Source organism: Sitophilus oryzae, unplaced genomic scaffold (assembly GCF_002938485.1).
Source record: "Sitophilus oryzae breed Bouriz unplaced genomic scaffold, Soryzae_2.0 scaffold_732_pilon_pilon, whole genome shotgun sequence".
Classification (NCBI taxonomy): Eukaryota; Metazoa; Arthropoda; class Insecta; order Coleoptera; family Curculionidae; genus Sitophilus; species Sitophilus oryzae.
In genome coordinates, this window is record NW_022147343.1 from 882,184 (window position 1) to 903,187 (window position 21,004).

The 21,004-nt window shown below is 32.1% G+C and overlaps 1 protein-coding gene across 1 annotated transcript in view; it reads left to right on the forward strand.

The window, feature by feature from the left end:
- Positions 1–1,269: 1,269 nt before the first annotated feature.
- Positions 1,270–21,004, forward strand: part of LOC115888343 (roundabout homolog 2-like) — a 291,181-nt gene continuing 271,446 nt past the window's right edge. Inside the window, exon 1 of the mRNA XM_030908048.1 lies at positions 1,270–1,571. Within this exon, the coding sequence (XP_030763908.1) occupies positions 1,481–1,571 (91 nt within the window). The 5' untranslated portion in view covers positions 1,270–1,480. The remainder of the gene's footprint in view (positions 1,572–21,004) is intronic.

A 21,004-nucleotide genomic window follows, 5' to 3' on the forward strand; every position in this document is an offset into this window, starting at 1 on the left:
AAACAAGAACTACTAAGAAAACTTACGGCAAATGCTACAATAAACAAATAAAAGAAGAAAAAATGAAACAAATTATTAATGATCTAAAACGAAATAAAGTACCAGGATTTGATAAAATAAGAAATAATATAAAGATAACAAGAAGACTTTAATACCAATACTCCTAAAACTAACAAATAACATATTAAATTCAGAAATATACCCACAATATCTAAAACAATCCACAATAATCCCTATATTATTATACAAAAAAGGCTAAAAGAACCAAACACAAAATTATAAACCAATTACTTTATTATCGGCATTGAATAAAATAATAGACGCTTTCCTGAAAAATTGGGGCGCGAGCTCAGCTGTATATACATATGACTTGAAATATAAAAGAAGTATCTCAAGTCAATTACGTCGGACTTAAATTCATAACAAGTTAAAATAGGACACGCATATAAACAGACTAAAAAAAGAAAACACCAGAACAACAGCCACACTCCTAAAATTTAAAAATATAATACCAGCTATGAATAAACCAATATATCATGCATTATTTTCAAATAAAGTTGAAAAAATAAAAAAAAGTTGTTCAAATAAACTGTTAGTATAAAGAATATATGAATAGTAGAGGTGGCAAGAAAAGAAAACGCCAGAACAATAGTCACACTCCTAAAACTCACATTTGAAAATAATGCATGATATATTGGTTTCTTCATATCTGGTATTATATTTTTAAGTTTTAGCGCGTTATTTTTAAGTTTTAAGCTGGCGTTTTATTTTTTTATTTTTTTATTAATTAATATTTAATTAATACGTGGAGTAATACAACAGAAAAAACCTTAACATGCTACAAAGACAACAAAATAAAATACTAAGAATAATATTTGACCTAGATAAACTAACACCAACAGAAAAAGTATATCAAAATACAGAAGAACTAAACATGAGACAATTAATAAAATATCATAATATATTACTTCTACACAAAATCAAAAATAAGTTAATAAAAACAAATATTTCTTTAAAAATTAACAAACAAATACACACTTATGAAACTAGAAGAAAATCAGACATCAGAACAGACAAGGGAACCCAAAAAAACTTTTACAAAAACTAACAACAGAAACTACCACAATATATAACATGGTACCAAAAGAATTATTACAATTAAATTATCACATAAATCTCCCCGTACCTTCTGCCAAACGTCACAACGTGGCAATGCCGCCCCGTTAAGCCAGGTACGTATCCAGCCGCTAGAATCGCAAGCGCGCGCCGCGCTCGCAGTTCAAAAACGACCGTCGAGATGCCCGTATGTTCGACGTCGATTTTTTGACGCGTCGGGACGCTTTACGAAGTCGCGGAATTGACGGTCCTCGACGCGATGGTGTGCCACTGCTGTGAAATTTTTGCCTTTTTGTTTGTGCGAGTTTGAGAGTGAATTTTCGGTATTTTGTTGTTATTGTTTGTTCTTTTTGAGGGAGATACGATGGAGCGACAACAGTTTTGGACGTGTTTTATCTTAGGATTGTGGTGGTTCGGTGCGGTGGATGCCGGAGGGTCATCGGGGAGTTATTACGGTAAGACACTGACTTTGAGGATGTTTAAAATATTCCGTTGTTGATGAAGTCATAATTACGGAAGAAATGCCGAAGAAGTTAATATTAATACTACTTCTAGTAGGGACTAGGTACTTGATTATCAAGCACTGTAACATTTGTTGGTACCTTTTTTTATTTACAATATACAAGGTGAATCTTAAATAAGATTCCAGAAACACCATTATGAGTTCTTTTGCCCAAGAAAAAATTGAAAATTTGAAATTTTTTTTTGGAAATTTTAGTTTTTAGTTAAAAAGCATAATTTCTTGATAATATGGCAACATAAGTAGATTAAATTTACAAAAAAGAAAACCCCCAAAAAAATTAGTGGTTCTCAAAATTTAAGCAAAAAAATGATTTTCCTCGGATTTTGGGCTTATTCGAAAAACGGTTAACGGTGTTTCTTGTATCGAGATCTACCAGACCTAAGAATATTTGCACTTATTTAAGACTCACCCTGTACCTATATCGCGATTAGTTTTGGTTTACCGACGTATAAAAATATTTTAAAAATGTTATAAATTTTGAAAATATACCTAAGAAGTACTTCAAGCTGGTACCACCACCGACTGTAGTACCACCGTCTATGAAAGAATATAATTTGTCGTGTTCGTAGAGGATTGCGATAGTACGAAGGCACTGGAATTACATTTAATAAGTTAGGTACTCTCGTTTAAATTCAATTCTTTAGAAAGAGCCTCGGAAAGAGCCTACCAATATGTCTAGTACTATAGGTACCTACCTATTCTATAACCAAAAAAATATATAATTTCTAAGACCAAAAGGTTGTTGACTACTGCCAGATATGGTAGATACCGGGAAAAAATATATTTTATAGCAAAAGCTATTACAATTAGCTTCAACGGTAAAGAAACTATATTCATTACAACATTCAGTAGATAGGTATAAACATTAAATAATAAAGTATGAAACTCGGTATGAAATAATTCAAATAATAATAATGCATAACTTTAGACCAAAGCGAGGATCAAACACTTAAGTAAAAATTGAAAAAATCGCTTAATAATAATACTAACTGCATGACAGTGCAGTGAAAGAAATATGCAAAATATCAAAAACATAATTTGTGCGCCCTCTATTTCAAAAACATTAGTAAAACCAAAGTAAAACTTCGGAAAAACTTGGATTTGCGAAGATCATAATTTTTAGACACCTATTTGGACACAATTTTATTTGTCTCGATATTTGATATATCGCACATCCCGTTCAAAACTGTATTATATAAAAAAAATGTTTTTGGGATTATTTCAAAAACAAAATACCTTTTTAATCTTATTTATGTTCCAAAAAAATGCCACTAAAACTAAATTCAAAATTGCCAACTTTCAAAATAAAAAATAGGCGCCGGGAGGCACGTATAGCCGCCCATACTAAAATATGTTAATATCTGAAAAACTGCGAATTTGACTGATTTTGATGTTATTACAAATTTTGTGGCAAATATTATTCCTAATCTTAATTTGAAAACCGCGTTTCGCTAGCTACTGTAATTTTGGAGTTTACTATTATTTTTTAAATTTTTTAACCCCCTCCCATACCCCCTTACCAACCCCCACCCCCACCAAAATTTAATGGCCAGATTCTCGGGTGCTACAGTATTTTTGTGCCAAATTTGGTTAAAATCGGTTCAGCGGTTTTTGAGTTATCGTGTTACAGACGGACAGACAGACAGACATCATGAAAATATTTTGTATTTAGGTCATTTATGACCCATAACTCATTTTGAGTGAAATTAAAAAAACTTTGTTTTTGCCGATCTTACTAGACTACCATACCTATTGGTATGGTCGGCTAAAGATTGAGGACGAGAGGGTAAAAAAGAGGCACAGGCGAAACATTTTTTGAAACCTGGCCCAAATGTCTAGTTTACCAATAATTTGCCAACGGTATGCGATTGATTGTCTTTCTTACTTTCTTAAAAATATTTTGTCCCATTGCCGTTGCTGCCAAAAGTCACTAACTTACTTTTTATTACTTTTAACATAAAACCCGTTTAAAGATGAATTGCATTGCATAAAGATGTTATAGTTACTAACTATTCGGTATTAAAATAAAACATAAATAGCCAGAAATCGTAGCTAATGACTTTTCAATCGATTCTCCGCTTCAAAATACAGTTAGTGATTGAATTTGGTTGTTTCGGAAAAATGTTAGTGATTTTTGGCAGCAATAGGACGATTTATACTCAAAACTTGTTAAAATAAAACAAACCATTTTCAACAAAACTTTTTTTTCAAAACATAAGCTAACAGTAAATAAACATAAATAAATAAAATAGTTAAACGTGTTTATCGCTTCCACACTTCTTCCACATTCTCTTCATTTTCTTTTCTATACAAACAAGTGTGCTTAAAGGCACAGATTAACAATTTTTAAAGTATTGCGGTAATAGACGAATAGTGTGAAAATGGAATTTTTAGATTTTGAGTTGGCGTGTAACAAATAGGACTTTTTCAATACGCGAAAGAAAAGGACAGTGATCAAAAAGAGGAAGGACTGTCCTCTGGGATAGAGGACGGTTGGTAACCCTACATATAGCATGTAACCACAGAGAACATATTATACTCATAAAAAGAACATATAATAAATAAAGATTATATGTTCTCTGTGATGTAACTCTCGAGATAATCCTCGTTAAGTTTCAGTTACTTCGTATAGTAAATCTATAACTCGGTTTATAAGCTTTATGTATGTGCTTTAAAAACAACATCTTGTACAACCAACCCTGTATACTAGCTATACTAGCCAAACCAACCCTGTACACTAGCTCAACCAGAAAAACAGTTTCTTTAATAATGCAAGTCTTCAAAATACCTACAATATTTCGATCATAAAACGAAATATTTTATAAAAATTTAGCTACAATTCAAACCTATCCACAATTGAAACTTCAAATATGGCGAAAAACATCTTGTTTTTGAACTAAACAACCTTTTCTGTTAAGCTAACAAAACTCTACATGTTCGTAAACTAGATTACTTTTTTGTTCGCAATAACCAGAAAAGTTTCTTGTTGAAAACTTCAATTGATCAAACAAAAGTTTGTTACTAGGTGTGGATAGAAGTAATAAAAGCTGGAGTTCTCAGCCTTTTTGATTCCGTAAAGAAAATGAATATCTCCAAAAAAGTTAATACAAAAAAGATTTTTTCAGATAAAACGAACGAGATTTGGTATGTTAGTATATGATAATTTAAGTAAATTAAGATTGATTGATGCATTCAATTATTTTTGGTCACTTCCCGTTTCACCGGAAATGACTACAACTTTTGATTTTTAAATGACACCCTCGGTATGTTTCACTTTATTCGAACGAAAATGAATGGCATATCATATGTCAACTTTTGACATTTTCGCTTAAAACAAATCGTATTTTACATTTCAATCTAGAGTGCCATGGCTGTGTTAAAAACAGTAATTTTTAATCAAGGAACCTTGAAAAATAGTTTTGATCGTCTAATCTTTGTCGTGTCTTGTCCTGGCCGGTTAAAAGATGCTCAAATCATATTCCAATTGTTTTAAATGGAACAAAGGTGGCTCATTAACATATTTGGGAAAAGCACAAATTGTCGTTCTGAACCGCATGTTACAGTTTCAAATACGGCTTTCAATAATCTCTAGGCATTCTTTGACCAAGTTCGAATGATGGTTACTGAATTCATTGCTTTTAATGCTGCTTGACTATCGTCTAAGATGACTATTTATTGTTTCCGATAGTTCCTGTTTAAGATAAGTTGCTGCAATGCTAAAATAAGTTGCTAAGAAGGATGCTGGGGTAGGTACTGGAGATAAGCTAAACTGTCATTCTCCAATAGCAATTAAAACTGCCATTGCGACTTTTAAATCGCAGCGACTATCACCTGCAATTGAGATTTTAATATTTACCGAGATATTTACCAAACCAAATTATTAGTAAAAAAATGCTTTTTCTAAATATGCCAATTAATGAGCCACCCTCGTTCCATTTGAAAAAAAATTGAGATATTATTAAAAATACGATTTGGGCATCTTTTAACTGGCCAGGACAAGTCGCGAAAAACAATTGGCGATCAAATCTATTTTTCCAAGACATCTTGATTAAAATAAGTGTTTTAACACAGCCATGGCATTCTAGATTGAAATTTAAAATACGACTTTTTAAGCGAAAATGTCAAAAGTTCCCATATGATATGCCATTCTAGTCAGAGTGTCATCGAATATAGAAAAAAAGTACCGAGGGTGTTATGTGTCATTTAAAAATCAAAAGCTGTTCGGTGAAACAGAAAGTGACTAATACTTTACTTACAATTGAATATTCAATCCTAATTTATGCCATATACTAAAATACCAAATCTCGTTTTTTTTTATCAGAAAAAATAAAAAAGTTATAGGGGTGAACCACTCTTGAGAAACACCCGGTATATTATGATCGTGGCCCTAGAAAATAATAACTTCTCAATAAATAAATAATATCAGAGAGAAAATTCAAACGCAGTTTACTATAAAATGCTTCAATAGACCACAAAATTACATTCGCAACAATATCGCAAATCGCAACTCCTAAAAATTCAAACTCGCAGGTAGAAATCACGGTCCCAGTTTAGAAAATCACAATCGTAGCAAAATCGCAAATCGCAGTTAAGGTAATACTGGTTGCCAAAATTGAAACTCCCAAATAGATGAAATCGCAATCGCAGTTTCCTATGAGAATCGCAGGTTGCGATTACGATTTTAAAACCGATTCAATTGAATCGCAGTTTGCGATTTCTTGCTCATCTCTAGTAGGTACCCATTGGGTCGGCGTATTTAGTTTTCGGCCCAAATATTCCTATGTCTGTTCCGGCTTTGGTTTTGGAAGCATCAGTATACCACGTTATGGTATAGTCTTTTACCTGCTTAGCAAACGTTTCTCTGTTCCAATTCTTGGAGGGGTTTCTGAAAGTTGTACATTTTTGGATTTCTACGCTTATTCTGATGTCGTTTTTTTAAATAGGCAATGAGATTTTTTGCACATTCAAAATAATGTAAATTTATTTATATCTTTTGCCAATTAAGTATTTTAAAATTTGTTTAAATACATCTATACATAATTCAATTGAACTAAATAATGTTGTTTGTACTATTGCTGTACCGTCAGGGGATGTTTTAATTAAATAATCCAAAGTTATTATTGAATTTTAATAAAATATAATTTCAATTTAAATTAATACCTATGCTGCAGTTAGTTTTCATTACGCAAATAGTGTATATATAGATATGTGTTTATTATAGGTGTTTAATATCACAAATATTTATTCAAATAATTATTCCATAGAGCATTAATTCAAAACAGAATAAAATTACATTATGAACTACAGATCTTTTGTCTATTGTTTGATTATAAAATGTCAAAAAAATTACAGAGAGTTTCTAATAATTAATTTTATTTAAGTAAACTTATTGTTTCTTTGTATGTAAATAAGTATTAGATTACGTAATTACTTACTATGGGCTGTGAAAAATGATTATTAACTGAAGCTCTTAGCTGGAAACTGATATGCTTGAAGTGTTTTAACTGTTATTCTTTGAACTCTCCTGTGTTCTTTACGATGAGCTCGTTTTCAGTGGAGGAAATCGTAAAATATTGGTACGGCGCTATAAAAAAAGAGGAAGTATTGGTTGTTTGGGGAATTACGAAGATATATAATGTCAAGTGTAAAATTCAAAATACATAGTTGTTTATTTTTTTTCAGTTCTATCATTCATTCTTGATTTCCACAAACATACAATAAAAATTTTATATCAGACTTTCATTGTCCTTATTTGCACAGATGTATACAACTACGACGTTTCTGACAGTTATAGGTTTGGGTCCATTTCAAAAAATTCCGACCGCAGCGATGTATACGGCAGAAATCAGAAATGTTCGCTATGTATTTCACGCCGTCCCGGTTACAGTTCTTGTTGATCGAGTTAAAATAATATTGAAATCGTGGCTTTCTCGTTTTTTTTGGTACTTTTGGTACTGACTAATTTTTGTTCAGTGGTGATGCAGTACATCAATCCGAAAGCAAGGGATGGTTTTTCAAAGTAAAATGGATAAAAAATTGAGATTTTTAATGAAAATAATATCAAATTATGAAGTAATCACTCATGAGCAAATTAACATGAACACAAGCAAAAGAAAAGTACCTACAGTTAACTTAAATGTCACATAAACCAACTTAACTGAATTTGAGACAAAAGCACTAAAATATTGAATTAAAAATGCAACTATCTATTAAAGCATAACAAATATTATACCAGCATCATTACTTATTTAGAAAAGTTTGATTTCGACCGCTAGAAGGTATCAAAGTTACCGAGGCTCGATCCTGTGATGGCCCAAAAGATCTGAACCCTAATTGGTAGTATTAATTAGAGTTTCCGGAACCGTACTAAAATATTTTCGTTCAATGATTGTGGAGTTCGTCAGTTAGAAAGCAAAAAATGGTTCTCAAAAGTAAAACTGATAAAAAAATTTAGTTTCAAATGAAAATAATATCAAATGAGTCATGAGAAAGTAAAAATGGACACAAATATTAAACACAAGCGAAAAAAAACGAACACACATAGGTAGCTTAAAAATTACATCAAACATCAACCAACCCCGAAATCAATTTAACTAAATTTGAAAAAAAAACTTAAATTTTTCAATTAAAGATGCAAATGCCTATAAAAATATAACACAAAAAACATAACTAATACATTTAACAATTTTATATTAAATAATAAATTAACATATTTAAACTTCAGCAATTATTGCTAATAAACATTATAGAAACACAACAAATAACTTCAGAAGTAAGAACAACACTACTTATTAGAAGAGTTTGATTTCGACCGCTAGAAAGTATGAAAAGTCTTTCGCACGTAGCAAAAAATATGTTTAATTATTATTACCCAGTCCCGAACGTACCGACAGACCCGGGAATTCCCGGTACTTTCAGTACCGGGATTGGTAAAGTGCTATCAAATTTTTTTATCGTTATGTCTTATTTTTTTATCGTTACTGTCTTATTCAAAGACGAATATCTCCAATAAAAATAAAGCTAATGAGATGACTCAAAAAACAAACTATCGAGCAAAGACGTACCTAGATGATAAAATTATTGTTTAGTTCCTTGCTTTTTTAACATATTCCACAGGGTGTTCCACACTTTCATCAAAATAACAACCTTTTGTGTTCCCTCGTATAATTGAGAGATGAGAACCTTCATTTTTAATTTAGAAAGAGACACTAAAAAGTCAAATAATTTAGCTACAAATTGCTTAAAAGATCATCCAAAATCGATCCACTGGAACACAATTTATACTAATATATAAAATACTTAAATGACTGACTCACTGATTAATCACGATCCTGCACAAACCACTAAACGTAAAGCCGCGTACACACTTAGCGAACGCATACGTTCGACCAAATCCGCACACGTGCGGTGATTTTGTATGAATTACTTTTTCTCTGTTCGCTGTTCGCCCCCAGTCGCTTCTAGTTGCTAGTCTGAACAACTTGTACTTAGTTTAGATTCATCATGTCATCAGATGAAGATTTAATTGCAATTGCTAGTGCAGCTTACGTTATAATATATGAAGAACGTATCAAGAAAAAGACCAGAAGGCGTCGCCGCTGGTGGATGACATCGCTTTTTAAAGTAGGAGCCGATATAGAGGTTCAGACTTAATGCGTGACTTACAAGTAGAAAAAGGATACGGTCTGTTTGAAAACTTTTGTTGAATAAATTCTACCGAATTTGAATTGAACCAAGGGGGTGAAACCACCCCTCAAATATTACAATATTTTTTATTTAAAAAACGGTCAAGTTTCCGAAAAAACGCTTAAACACGTATATTTTATTTTATTTTTTTACATATTTTAAGATTTTTTAAAAATGTATACAGGGTGTTTCATAAAATATGACCATTGAGTAATCATGATTCTGCTTAAAGAGCTTGACGTAAAAAGCTGATTTTTGGAAAACGGATTGACTTTAGGGTGTAGAGGTTCGATAATAAGGGATTTTGCGAAATTCGAATTCTAAGAGGGTGAAACCACCCCCCAAATATTAGAATATTTTTTATTAAAAAGCGGTGAGTTTTTCGGAAAAACTCTTAAGCACGTATATTTTATTTTGTTGTTTTACATATTTTAAGATTTTTTAAAAATTTATACAGGGTGTTTCATAAAATATGACCATTGGGTAATCACGATTCTGCTTAAACTGCTTGACGTGCAAAGCTGATTTTTGGCAAACGGATTGACTGTGGGGTGTAGAGGTTCGATAAGGAAGAGTTTCTCGAATCTCAAATTCCAAGAGGGTGAAAACGCCCCTCAAATATTACAATATTTGTTATTTAAAAAACGGTTAGTTTTTCGGGAAAACGCATAATTTATTTTGTCTTTTTACATATTTTGAAATTTTTTAAAAAATCATACAGGGTGTTCCAAAAAGTTGGGGAATTGATTAAACACGATTCTGCTTAAACTGCTTGACATAAAAAGCTTATTTTTGACAAACGGATTTTTTGAAAGTCAAATTCCAACGAGATGAAACTACCCCTCAATTATTACCAAGTTAGGGTGTTTCAAAACAAATGCGAAAAACTTCAGGGGGTGATTCCTTGTTCAAAATAAAGGGTAGTTTGCTTCATAAACGTTGGGTCAAAAGTCAACCATTAGGGAGATATTGCGGTACAAAGATGGCGGAAAAATAATGTTTTTATTTTTATCTTGAAAACGAAAAGAGATAGACTAATGAAATTTTATGGAAGCATTGCTGTTATCAAAACACCCTTTCTGGTAATTTTTTAAATTTTTTAAAATGAATGGAAGGGGTTGAAATAAACTACCCCTATCATTCTTGTTAACGAAATTTAAAGAAAAATCTTATCAAACACATGCAAAAAATTAATTTGGGTAGTTTAGTTTGTTTAGAAACTTTTTTATCTCTTGTATTTTTTTGATAAAACTCACCGATTTGAAATTAAAAAATAAAATGTAAAGCATTACATGTCAGGACAAAAAATATTTTCTGATAAAGAATCTAGTGGGCTGCCGTAATTTTTTTAGGAAAAAATCTAGTCGGCCGCTGTTACTTTTTAGGATGTTTCTAATATTATTTTATTTGACATTACTCTACTGCAATAGGTTATTATCTAGATGATTATTATTATCGTTATTATCACTAGATTTTAATCTAAAAAATGTTTTGTCCTGACATGTAATGCTTTACATTTAATTTTTTAATTTCCAATCGGTGAGTTTTATCAAAAAATACAAGAGGTAAAAAAATTTCTAAACAAACTAAACTATCCAAATTAAAGCATTTGCATGTGTTTGATAAGATTTTTCTTTAAATTTCGTTAACAAGAATGATAGGGGTAGTTTATTTCAACCCCTTCCACTCATTTTAAAAAAGTAAAAAAATTACCTGAAAGTGTGTTTGACCCACCGTGTATAAAGCAAACTGCCCTTTATTTTGAACAAGGAATCACCCTCTAAAGTTTTTCGCATTTGTTTTGAAACACCCTGTATAATAATATCGCCATATTGTTTTTTTCTCTTGCTGTCATAAATGTGAGAAAATTTTATCCAGTTTGTATGTTAATGGAAATTCTTGCTTTGCTTTATCATCACCATTACAAATGATAAATTCGACGCGAATGAATTCGCGGGTACACGCTAGTATTATTATAAAACTCGAGATAAAACTTCCAAAAAATTAAATAGGTACATCAAAATTTTTTAAGAGTGTACTTGAAGTAAAAGTCTGAAATAGAAAAGAAATTTAATGTAATTTTTTCCCGGAATAATGAACACCCTGTAGAAACTCTGAGAATAATATAGATTTAATTCCCCGACGACACTGTCTTCCCTTTTAATGTGCCAATGTCGAAATGTCTTTTTAACGGGGAGCAACAGCTGAAGTTTCTTTCAATTTAAGATCATTCCGTTACGCCGGATACAAAAGTGTGTTTTCATGTGTTAAAAACAGAATTTATTATTCTATTAGACGGCATTACGGGAGGCACTACCCGAGCTAAAAGGTACAAAAGCTGACCGTAGCCGTGGCAAAAGCTGTTTAGAAAAAGGTTCAGGAAGGTCACACTCTCCTTTGTGTGTGTACAAACACAAAGCAGAAGGAATAACGAAGTACAGCAAACCTATGTTTACGTTTTTCTTCTTTTTCAGTTTATGAAAAAGTCTTGGAAATGTTTTTGACGGCTTTTGGTTCATCACAAATTAGGGCTACAAAAAGTGTTTCGATTCTCTACAGTACAGGGTGGTCGAAATTGGTCTGTTTTAACAAAGTAAACCTATTTCCTGACTAGATAGAGCAAAACCGACATAGATGTGATGGGCTCGATTTCTGAGACACGTTTAATGGCGTAAACCGCCTGTTGATGTTTTTACTGCCAACTGAAATACGGGGTCTTTTTGAATTTTTTACCATTTGGAAAATTGCCCGTAACTTTAGTATTTCGCGGAATAATAAAATTTTGTAAAAACGTTCTTAAGGCACTTTTTTAAGCACAATTCAGTGACGTAGTCGGTTTTTTTTCTCCTAGTTGCCTAATTATTTTTTATCACTAGAAGGCTACTAGGCAAGTTTTTGGACTTATTACACCAGTTCGCCTAATAAATCGCTGTAACTCTATGCTCTAAAGATGTTTATTGTGTATTCAACAAGGAGGTGCTGTTTGAACATCTTTGAGTTTTTCTTTAGAAAACTATATGTCACTCAAAAACTACGTTTTTTTTAGTTTTGTTCTTTGTTTATTGTATCGACTTCAATTGTAATTACTAATACTAAAATAGAATGTTAATTTACCTTTTCAAAAGTCTTTAATTATGCAGATAAATAATAATATAGAATATAAATTGTGTTAAAAAATATCTAGCAAATAGGTCAACACAAAATCAAGGTCCGCTTCGATATAAAGATAAAAAACCTAATGAAGACTACAGGGAAAAAACGATCTAAGTCACATTTTCTTACTTTTGAGATAAATGATTTTGAAACTTTAAAGACTAAAGGAAAAGAAATAATAAAATGTAGCGAATCGTAAGAAGTTTTTATCAATAGTTATATGTATAGACATTAACTGATTAACAGACAAATCAAAGAAAAATAATTTGTAGCAAATTTGTTAGATAGAATAAAACTCGTATTCGCTTGGTTCAATGGAAAAGTGATCCAAGTCCATATGGAATAGTTCTGTATGTGGTTGCTCTGAGGATTACTCGTGCTGGAATAAAGAGAAAAATATGTTTTTATTCTCATTTTTATTATTAATATTGTTATTATATTTTCTTAATATTTTTTTATTTATTTCTTATTTTTATTATTATTTTTTTATTAATATTATTATCATTAGATTATTTTTTTACTTAGGAATGGCCAGAGATTTGTTTCTGATAAAATTAAACTACACTACTAGACAGTTCTCTTATGGTTCCACTAGAACATTTCCAGAATTTAATTTCTTTGAATTTAAAACTAGTGACACAATAGACATCTCAGATAATCAGACTTCTTTTCTTAGGCAGAAATAAAAACAATATAGATTAATTGATATTACTCACCATATCTGCATCGTTTAGATGAGCATTGTTTGACGCACAAGGCAGATTTGTGTAGTACTCTTGCAGAGATTCATCTACGAACTTTTTCAAAAATTGTAACTGCTCATATAAAATTGTTGTGGTGCTGAATATATAGCTCTTTTTATTCGTTTTGTATGCGTTGATATGTTTAAAAACGTGAAATATGGACTTGGATCGGTCTTCCGTGAATTCACGTGGACTTAGATCGCTTTTCCAAAGTATTAATATTTTAATCGCTGATTTTAGTGGACTTAGATAATTAGGGATCGGCAAGACAAGAAATGTATTGACAAGCAATTTCTTGCCTTGTCTTGAAATATTTTCAAGAATTAAAAAAAATCTTGTCTTGGCCATTTCATGAGAGTTGATTTCTTGTCTTGATTCAAGAAATCTTGAAATTTCTTGATATCTTGACAAAAGGGGAATCCCCGTTTAAAATTCGTTTATTAAAGAAGAACCCCCTGTTTAAAAGTCGCGGTGAGATTGGTTAATGTATGCGTAAAATCGAGGGTCAAGCATCTAATTTTCAAAAAATTCAAAAACTTTGGGTTCATTATACTACAGTAGCCAATATCATCAGATTTACATAATTGTGTTAATTATTATTATTATTATCTAACATTAAAATGAGTGACTGTGATGGTTCATTGAGCAGCAAATCTAAGCCATTCGTAATTGAATCTGGTTCAGAATACCTACCACCTCAGAACCTGGACGTAGAAGTTTAATTAGTGACTTTGGCAGTAGTGACGGTGATAATATTACTACAGATAAAAACAGTCAAAACACAACAATGATAAAAGCTACTCTACTTCAGTGGCGTACATTAAAATGTATTATTTTTTTTTTATTTTAAAACTTTTACGTTAATTCAAAAAGTCTGTATGCCACTGAAGTAGACCCGCTTTGCAAAGTTTTTTTTATTCTAATATCGTAGACCATAACATATCTAAAAAATTATAAAAAAACATTTAAAAATTAAAAAAATATTAGGCATTAAAAAAGGTTCTAATTTAATTTGGCCCACAGTATGCCAACTTTGGACATCCGTCAAAGTGCCGCTTCGTCCAAATATTTTTTGCTTAATAATTTTTTTATCCATCAATTAATGGATATTCATAATATAATATACAAGTACCTAAGTAAATGAGTATTCCTTTTTTATCTTATATTTTCAAGAAATTTCAAGATTTTCTTGATTTCTTGTCAAGAAATCTTGATCTTGAGAAGTAATTTCTTGTCTTGTCTTGAAAACCAAAAATCATTTCTTGTCTTGATCTTGTCTTGAAATCAAGACAAGATCAAGAAGTTGTCAAGAAAATGACGACCCCTATAGATAATTATTTCAGTGTTATACATTATTCCTATTTTGGAACGGACACTTGATGGGCATAAGATGGCAGTGTTATCTCAATTTCAATTTTTTTTTACTTAGTCCGTTTTTCCGTGTAGTCTTCTAATATGTCTCTCATTCTTGGAAATAGATACTCATAACTTTATATCGTTGGAAAGGATTAAACGCCACCATTTTTTTAAGTTCATAGCCAACTATGATTTCCTTTGAAAAAATTATATTTATTATCATTTCTGACAAAAAGAGCAAGTATAGAAAAAAACTGACCACGCCACTGAATTGTGCTTAAAAAAGTGCCTTAAGAACGTTTTTACAAAATTTTATTATTCCGCGAAATAAAAAAGTTATAGGCAATTTTCAAAATGTCAAGAAATTCAAAAAGACCCTGTATCTCAGTTGGCAGTGAAAATATCAACAAGTGGTTTACGCTATTAAACATGTCTCAGAAATCGAGCCCATGACATCTATGTTGGTTTTGCTCTATCTAGTCAGGAAATATGTTTTCTCTGTTAAAACAGACCAATTTCGACCACCCTGAACATATTTTTATTTTTGCAATAATATCGATTATTTTCGAATAGTACATCTAGTATTTTATACTCAATTTTTCCTATTTTTATTTCCTATTGATTACCTATAAATTAACACAGCTTTTATTCAATTAAACAGGGTCCGACAATAGTTCCTACAATAAAAATTTGGCGCCGAGAGGCACGTATAGCCGCCCATACTAAAATATGTTAATAAAAAGTTGGTAGGCTGCAGTTCTTTTAGTTTCAAAGTAAAGGAATTTTTCCAATTTTGGTCCGCGGGTATTTCCCCTATCCGCCACCTGGGGTCGCGTCCGATGGGAGTTTGGAGTTCTCTCCACGGATTTTCTCAAAAACGGACTACGGAAACACAGAATATCTCAAAAGCTGCGACTTTGACTGATTTTGATGCTATTACAAATTTTGTTGCAAATATTATTCCTAATCTTAAATTGAAAACCGCGTTTCGCTAGCTACTGTAATTTTGGAGTTACAATTTTTTAAAATGTTTAACCCCTTTCAAAAAACTGACCAGATTCTCGGGTGCCCCAGTATTTGTGTGCCAAATTTGGTTAAAATCGGTTTAGCGGTTTTTGAGTTATCGTGTTACAGACGGACAGATAGACACATTTTGTATTTAGGTCATTTATGACCCAAATAACTTATTTTGAGTGAAATTAAAAAAACTTTTTTTTTGTCGATCTTAATAGCCTACCGTACCTGTTGGTTTGGTTTGGTTTGGTTTGGTTTCCCAAGTTTTTTATTCCAGGAGCTACAGATGCCCGACGCACTATTACCGGACCCTGTATGTTTTTAGTCACTTGCTATACCCAGTATATACAGAAATTTTCTTTTATTTCATTATAAACTTATTATTTGTCTTTCGCTTTATTATTATATGTTTGTCATTAAAGTGACATTCCTATCTACAAAAATATTGAGCTTTTGAAGTCTTAGTTATTAAGTTACGTATATAGAGTTTTTTTCTAATGCAAAGAACTTATAATAAAGCATAGCCCAATCAAATGACAGCTGGTGCAAATATCGTGTTTTTTGGTATGTATAGAAATTCCGATATAAGAAAATTAAGATTCATCTTGATATAAGTTTCTTGATATAAGTTAATGAAGTGTTTTCTAAAATTCATCTCATTAGTGATCTAGTTAGTTAAATTTTGGTTCAAAAACCGGTCTTAATACAATACATTGTTATATTCTGTCTAAAATGAAGTAGGGACCTTTTCAAATCTCGTCTTGCCAATCTTCCGTTTAAGCTACCGAAAATGTTTAAAGTTTTATTGTATCCTGAAGCCATTGTAGACGAGAAATTTCAGCTGTTGCACCCGCTCGAACACAATAAGAAATTCGAAACTTTAGAAATTAAGGTGGGTTTAGCAATCTGAAGCGTACCTTAGTCCTTAGTCCCCTCGCAGATACGACATGACTGTATAATAAAGTTGGATTTTAGCTACTTTAAAACAAACGGAATAATATAGGCTTTTTTATTCGAAATGCTAAGCTGTTATAGACTTTCGAGTCAGAATATTGGCGTAAAATATACCTGTAAAATATACCAAACAGTGTTCTTGCACTGTTCTTGCGGCGCATTAAAAACAAAAGTACCTAATAAAATAGGTGCAAATGTGCGCTCTATTATTGTAGTGAAACTTCTTTACGCACGTTGGGAATAAAAATTCAAGGCCGTGACACATGGCCTTGAATGACGGCGGTGACGCACGAGCTGGCGAGAGGAAAAGTGGCTTGGTTTGGTTTGGGTAATCTGTACCATACGCGGCTAAGAAAATCATTATAAACCTGACTACCAGTAGAGATCGGCAAGACAAGAAATCTTGTCTTGACAAGCAATTTCTTGTCTTGTCTTGAAATATTTTCAAGAATTAAAAAAAATCTTGTCTTGACCATTCCTTGAGAGTTGATTTCTTGTCTTGATTCAAGAAATCTTGAAATTTCTTGATATCTTGACAAAAGGGGAACCCCCGTTTAAAATTCGTTTATTAAAGGGGAACCCCCTGTTTAAAAGTCGAGGTGAGATTGGTTAATGTGATGTTTATGCTTTATGCGTAAAATCAAGGGTCAGGCATCTAATTTTCAAAAACTTTGGGCTCATTATACTACAGTAGCCAAAATCATCAGATTTACATAATTTTGTTAATTATTATTATAATTATCTAATATTAAAATGAGTGATTGTGATGGTTCGTTGAGCAGCAAATCTGAGCCATTCGTAATTGAATCTGGTTCAGAATACCTACCACTTCAGACACCTCGACGTAGAAGTTTAATTAGTAACTTTGACAGTATATAGTGACGGTGATAATACTACTACAGATAAAAACAGTCAAAACAACAATGATAAAAGCTACTCTACTTCAGTGGCGTACATTAAAATGTATTATTTTTTTAATTTTAAAAGTTTTACGTTAATTCAAAAAGTCTGAAGCCACTGAAGTAGACCCGCTTTGCAAAGTTTTTTTTACTCTAATATCGTAGGCCATAACATTGTTGGCCACAGTATGCCAACTTTGGACATCCGATTTTAGACGTACTTATGTCAACTTTGGACATTGGACTATTGGACATCCGACAAAGTGCCGCTTCGTACAAATATTTTTTGCTTAATAATTTTTTTATCCATCTTTTTATCCAATAGGTATTCATATAATTTACAAATACCTAAGTAAATGAGTATTTCTTTTTTACTTTATATTTTCAAGAAATTTCAAGATTTTCTTGATTTCTTGTCAAGAAATCTTGATCTTGAGAAGTAATTTCTTGTCTTGTCTTGAAAACCAAAAATCATTTCTTGTCTTGAAATCAAGACAAGATCAAGAAGTTGTCGAGAAAATGACGACCCCTAACTACCAGCCATGATGTGTACCAATATCCTCTGGGAGTGCGCTAGGTAGTAAGTTTTCATGCATATCAATAATACTAATAAAACATTTAACCAAAAATAGACCACAAACCACACAAAACAAATTGTTGGTGTTGGTTAGTAGTAGGTAGTCATAGATATACATAGATGTAGTAATATCTTGGTTTACTGGCCACAGCCAGGGCTCTCCGGCTGGCTTATAAAATTATCGTTTTTTTTAATAAAAATTAAAAGAACATTATAACATTATAAAGCTAGAATAGTATACGTTTTTATATTAACTCTAATTTTTTTGAAGTTTATAAAAAGCATTTATAAAAAATATATGGATATCCCTTAAATCCTTCAATTTAATAGTTGTTAGTAAGAAGTTCCACTTCAATTATGCGCACATAGTGCACATACTGTTTCTTTTTAAATTTTAATATATGATTGCTCCTCGGATTGCCCATAATTTTGTTAAAATTAAAGTATTTATCTAATGGTCTAAAAAAGCTGTAAATTAAGGAGTATAATATGTAAATTAAGGAGTATAAAGTACACGAACTGGTCCACCAACCAACGGCAGTCAACCAGGAAAACGTCGATACTGTACGTAAGTTGGTCAAATCTCGTGAAATTGAAGCATCATTGGTCATTTCAAAGATTCCAATTCTCAAAATTTGACATGAAGAATTGTCTGTAAAAAAGTTTTTCGTTAGATACCGCATCTGTTGACGGAAGAAAAGAAAGAAATTAGAGTCAATTAGTGTCAAAAAACAATACACCGGTTTAACACAGGAAGCTGAAAAAATATATACAGCATTGTCAGTGCTGATGAATCCTGGATTTACTCCTATTTATCCGAAAATAAACATCAATCGGCTGTTATTCTGAGATGAACCAAAACCGACGAAAGTTATCCGTTCTCGAAGTGTTTCCAAAAAGCTGGAGGAGAACATTTGTCTCTGGTTATGTAGCAACAATTCCTCTGCATGATCAAAGAACTGTTAATGCTGATTGTGCCCTCAAGGACGCATGATATTCCACCAAGACAATGCAAGTTCTCAAATAGCTCGAAGAATGAATGAGATTTTAAAGCAAGAAAACATCGAATTGTTGGACCATCCTCCACACAGTACCGATCTAAGTGACCTAAGTCCTAACGACATTTTACTTTTCCTAAAATTAAGAATAAAGTGCATGGTTAAAGAACCCAGTCCCCAGAAAAACACAATTTTGAAGGTACTACCAACAAACGCATGGAATAGCTGGTTTCGAAATTGGTTCCAACAGATGCAAAAATGCATTTCTCTGCGTGGAAAATACTTCGAAAAACAATAGTGTTTAAAAGTTATTAAATGTTTTTTTTTCTACTTTATGTCTTCTAAATCTTTTATTATTTTTTCATTTTTTTCACACTTTTTTTTTACATTACCTCTAATATTTTTATACCTCCTTAATCTTTAAGAAAATGTATTGATAAGAAAGTTACAATATTAAGGGGACTATAAAAACTAACTTCTGTAAAGTAGGGGGCATTTACGACTTAATAAAACCGTCACATAAAGTTTTCTTTATATTGGACAACTTTTATGAATGTTAAAATACAGTAAAAAGGGCACTAAGAGACTTCTGCAGTCCTGCTATAAGGAGATAACAACATAATAAAATATTAAATATATTTTCTCGGGGGGTGTAACTTTTGCCAATATGGCGTAACACGATTTGTACATGCAAACAAAATTAATTAATTATTAATTAAAATTTATTGGATTATTTAGAAAAGAGTTTAATATTATTTTAAATGTTTTGATTTAATTTTTTCTTTCCATACAGGTCGATATTCTGAACATTCACATTTACTCGTTAAGTAGAATTATTTCCTCTAACAAAATACAATTTACTTTCGTTGTATGACAAAAAGTTTTATGTTTTTGAAGCAAAACTTCTTTCTTCCAAGGTCGCGAAGCGTCACAAAAATGGTAACGGTATTGCAGCGTCGTACTCTGGTCCTATGTGAGCTAGAGGGATTAAACTCCCAATGTAGATGGAGCTCGAAAAGTCCTTTATTTTCATGGTATTTTGACGACGCCGACGTTTCGTGCACTACGAAAAATGGCGAAAAAATCGTCCGATTTAAATTAAATTTGGTATGTCGATAGATTGGACCAAGACCAACTTGCCCGTGTACGACACGTGTCACTGTGACAGTTAGTTTTGACATAAGACACGTCAAAATTTGATGTCGTCCGATATCAACCAAATTTGGTGGGTATAGGCTATGTGAAGGACGCGACGGTGCACATGGTCCAACTCTGCAAAATTAGATAGGATGTTTGGTTTACATCTTCATCAGGGTCAGGGTGGGACTAAGGATAATGAAAATCTGGGTCGATTTCGGCATACTTGGGGACGGGCTAAAGAATGACGCCCTCAACGTTTCAAACCGATGCCTCTAAATGGACGAAATCATCAGGATTTTTCTTAATTATGGGTCTATTATAACCAAACTCGGCACTTGGATAGAGGTACCCGAATGGAGTTCTGAGACGGACAGACAGACAAACGGAGGTAAGAAGAAGGTTCACTACACATATGCGCAGATAGTGCACACACCATTTTTTTTATTTGAAGTTTCCTCGGAAGTCTCTGTGTAACCTGTAAAGTAGTAAATGCGAGAGTAAATGCGACTATTGCGACTTGAAGAAACTGTGTTTATAAAAAGTCAGGTTTCCACAGGAGGAACACTGAGGAACTTTTGTGTTGCTGTTGCTTGTTTCTAAAAATGTTCCATAAAGTTCCTTTATGTTTCTTTTTATTTTGGCAACAAATTGGTCAAAATCGATCAAATGTTCCTATTTGTTGTCGGTTTATATTCTGAGCGGTAAACTTCAAGAGAAATTCGGGAACAGTGAGCAATATGCAGCAACAAATGCGTATTGTTGCCGCAGTGGAAACAAACGCCGCGTGGGAGTAATTTGACACAAATGCGGGGAGTAATTTGACACAATAACCATTCATGGTCGGT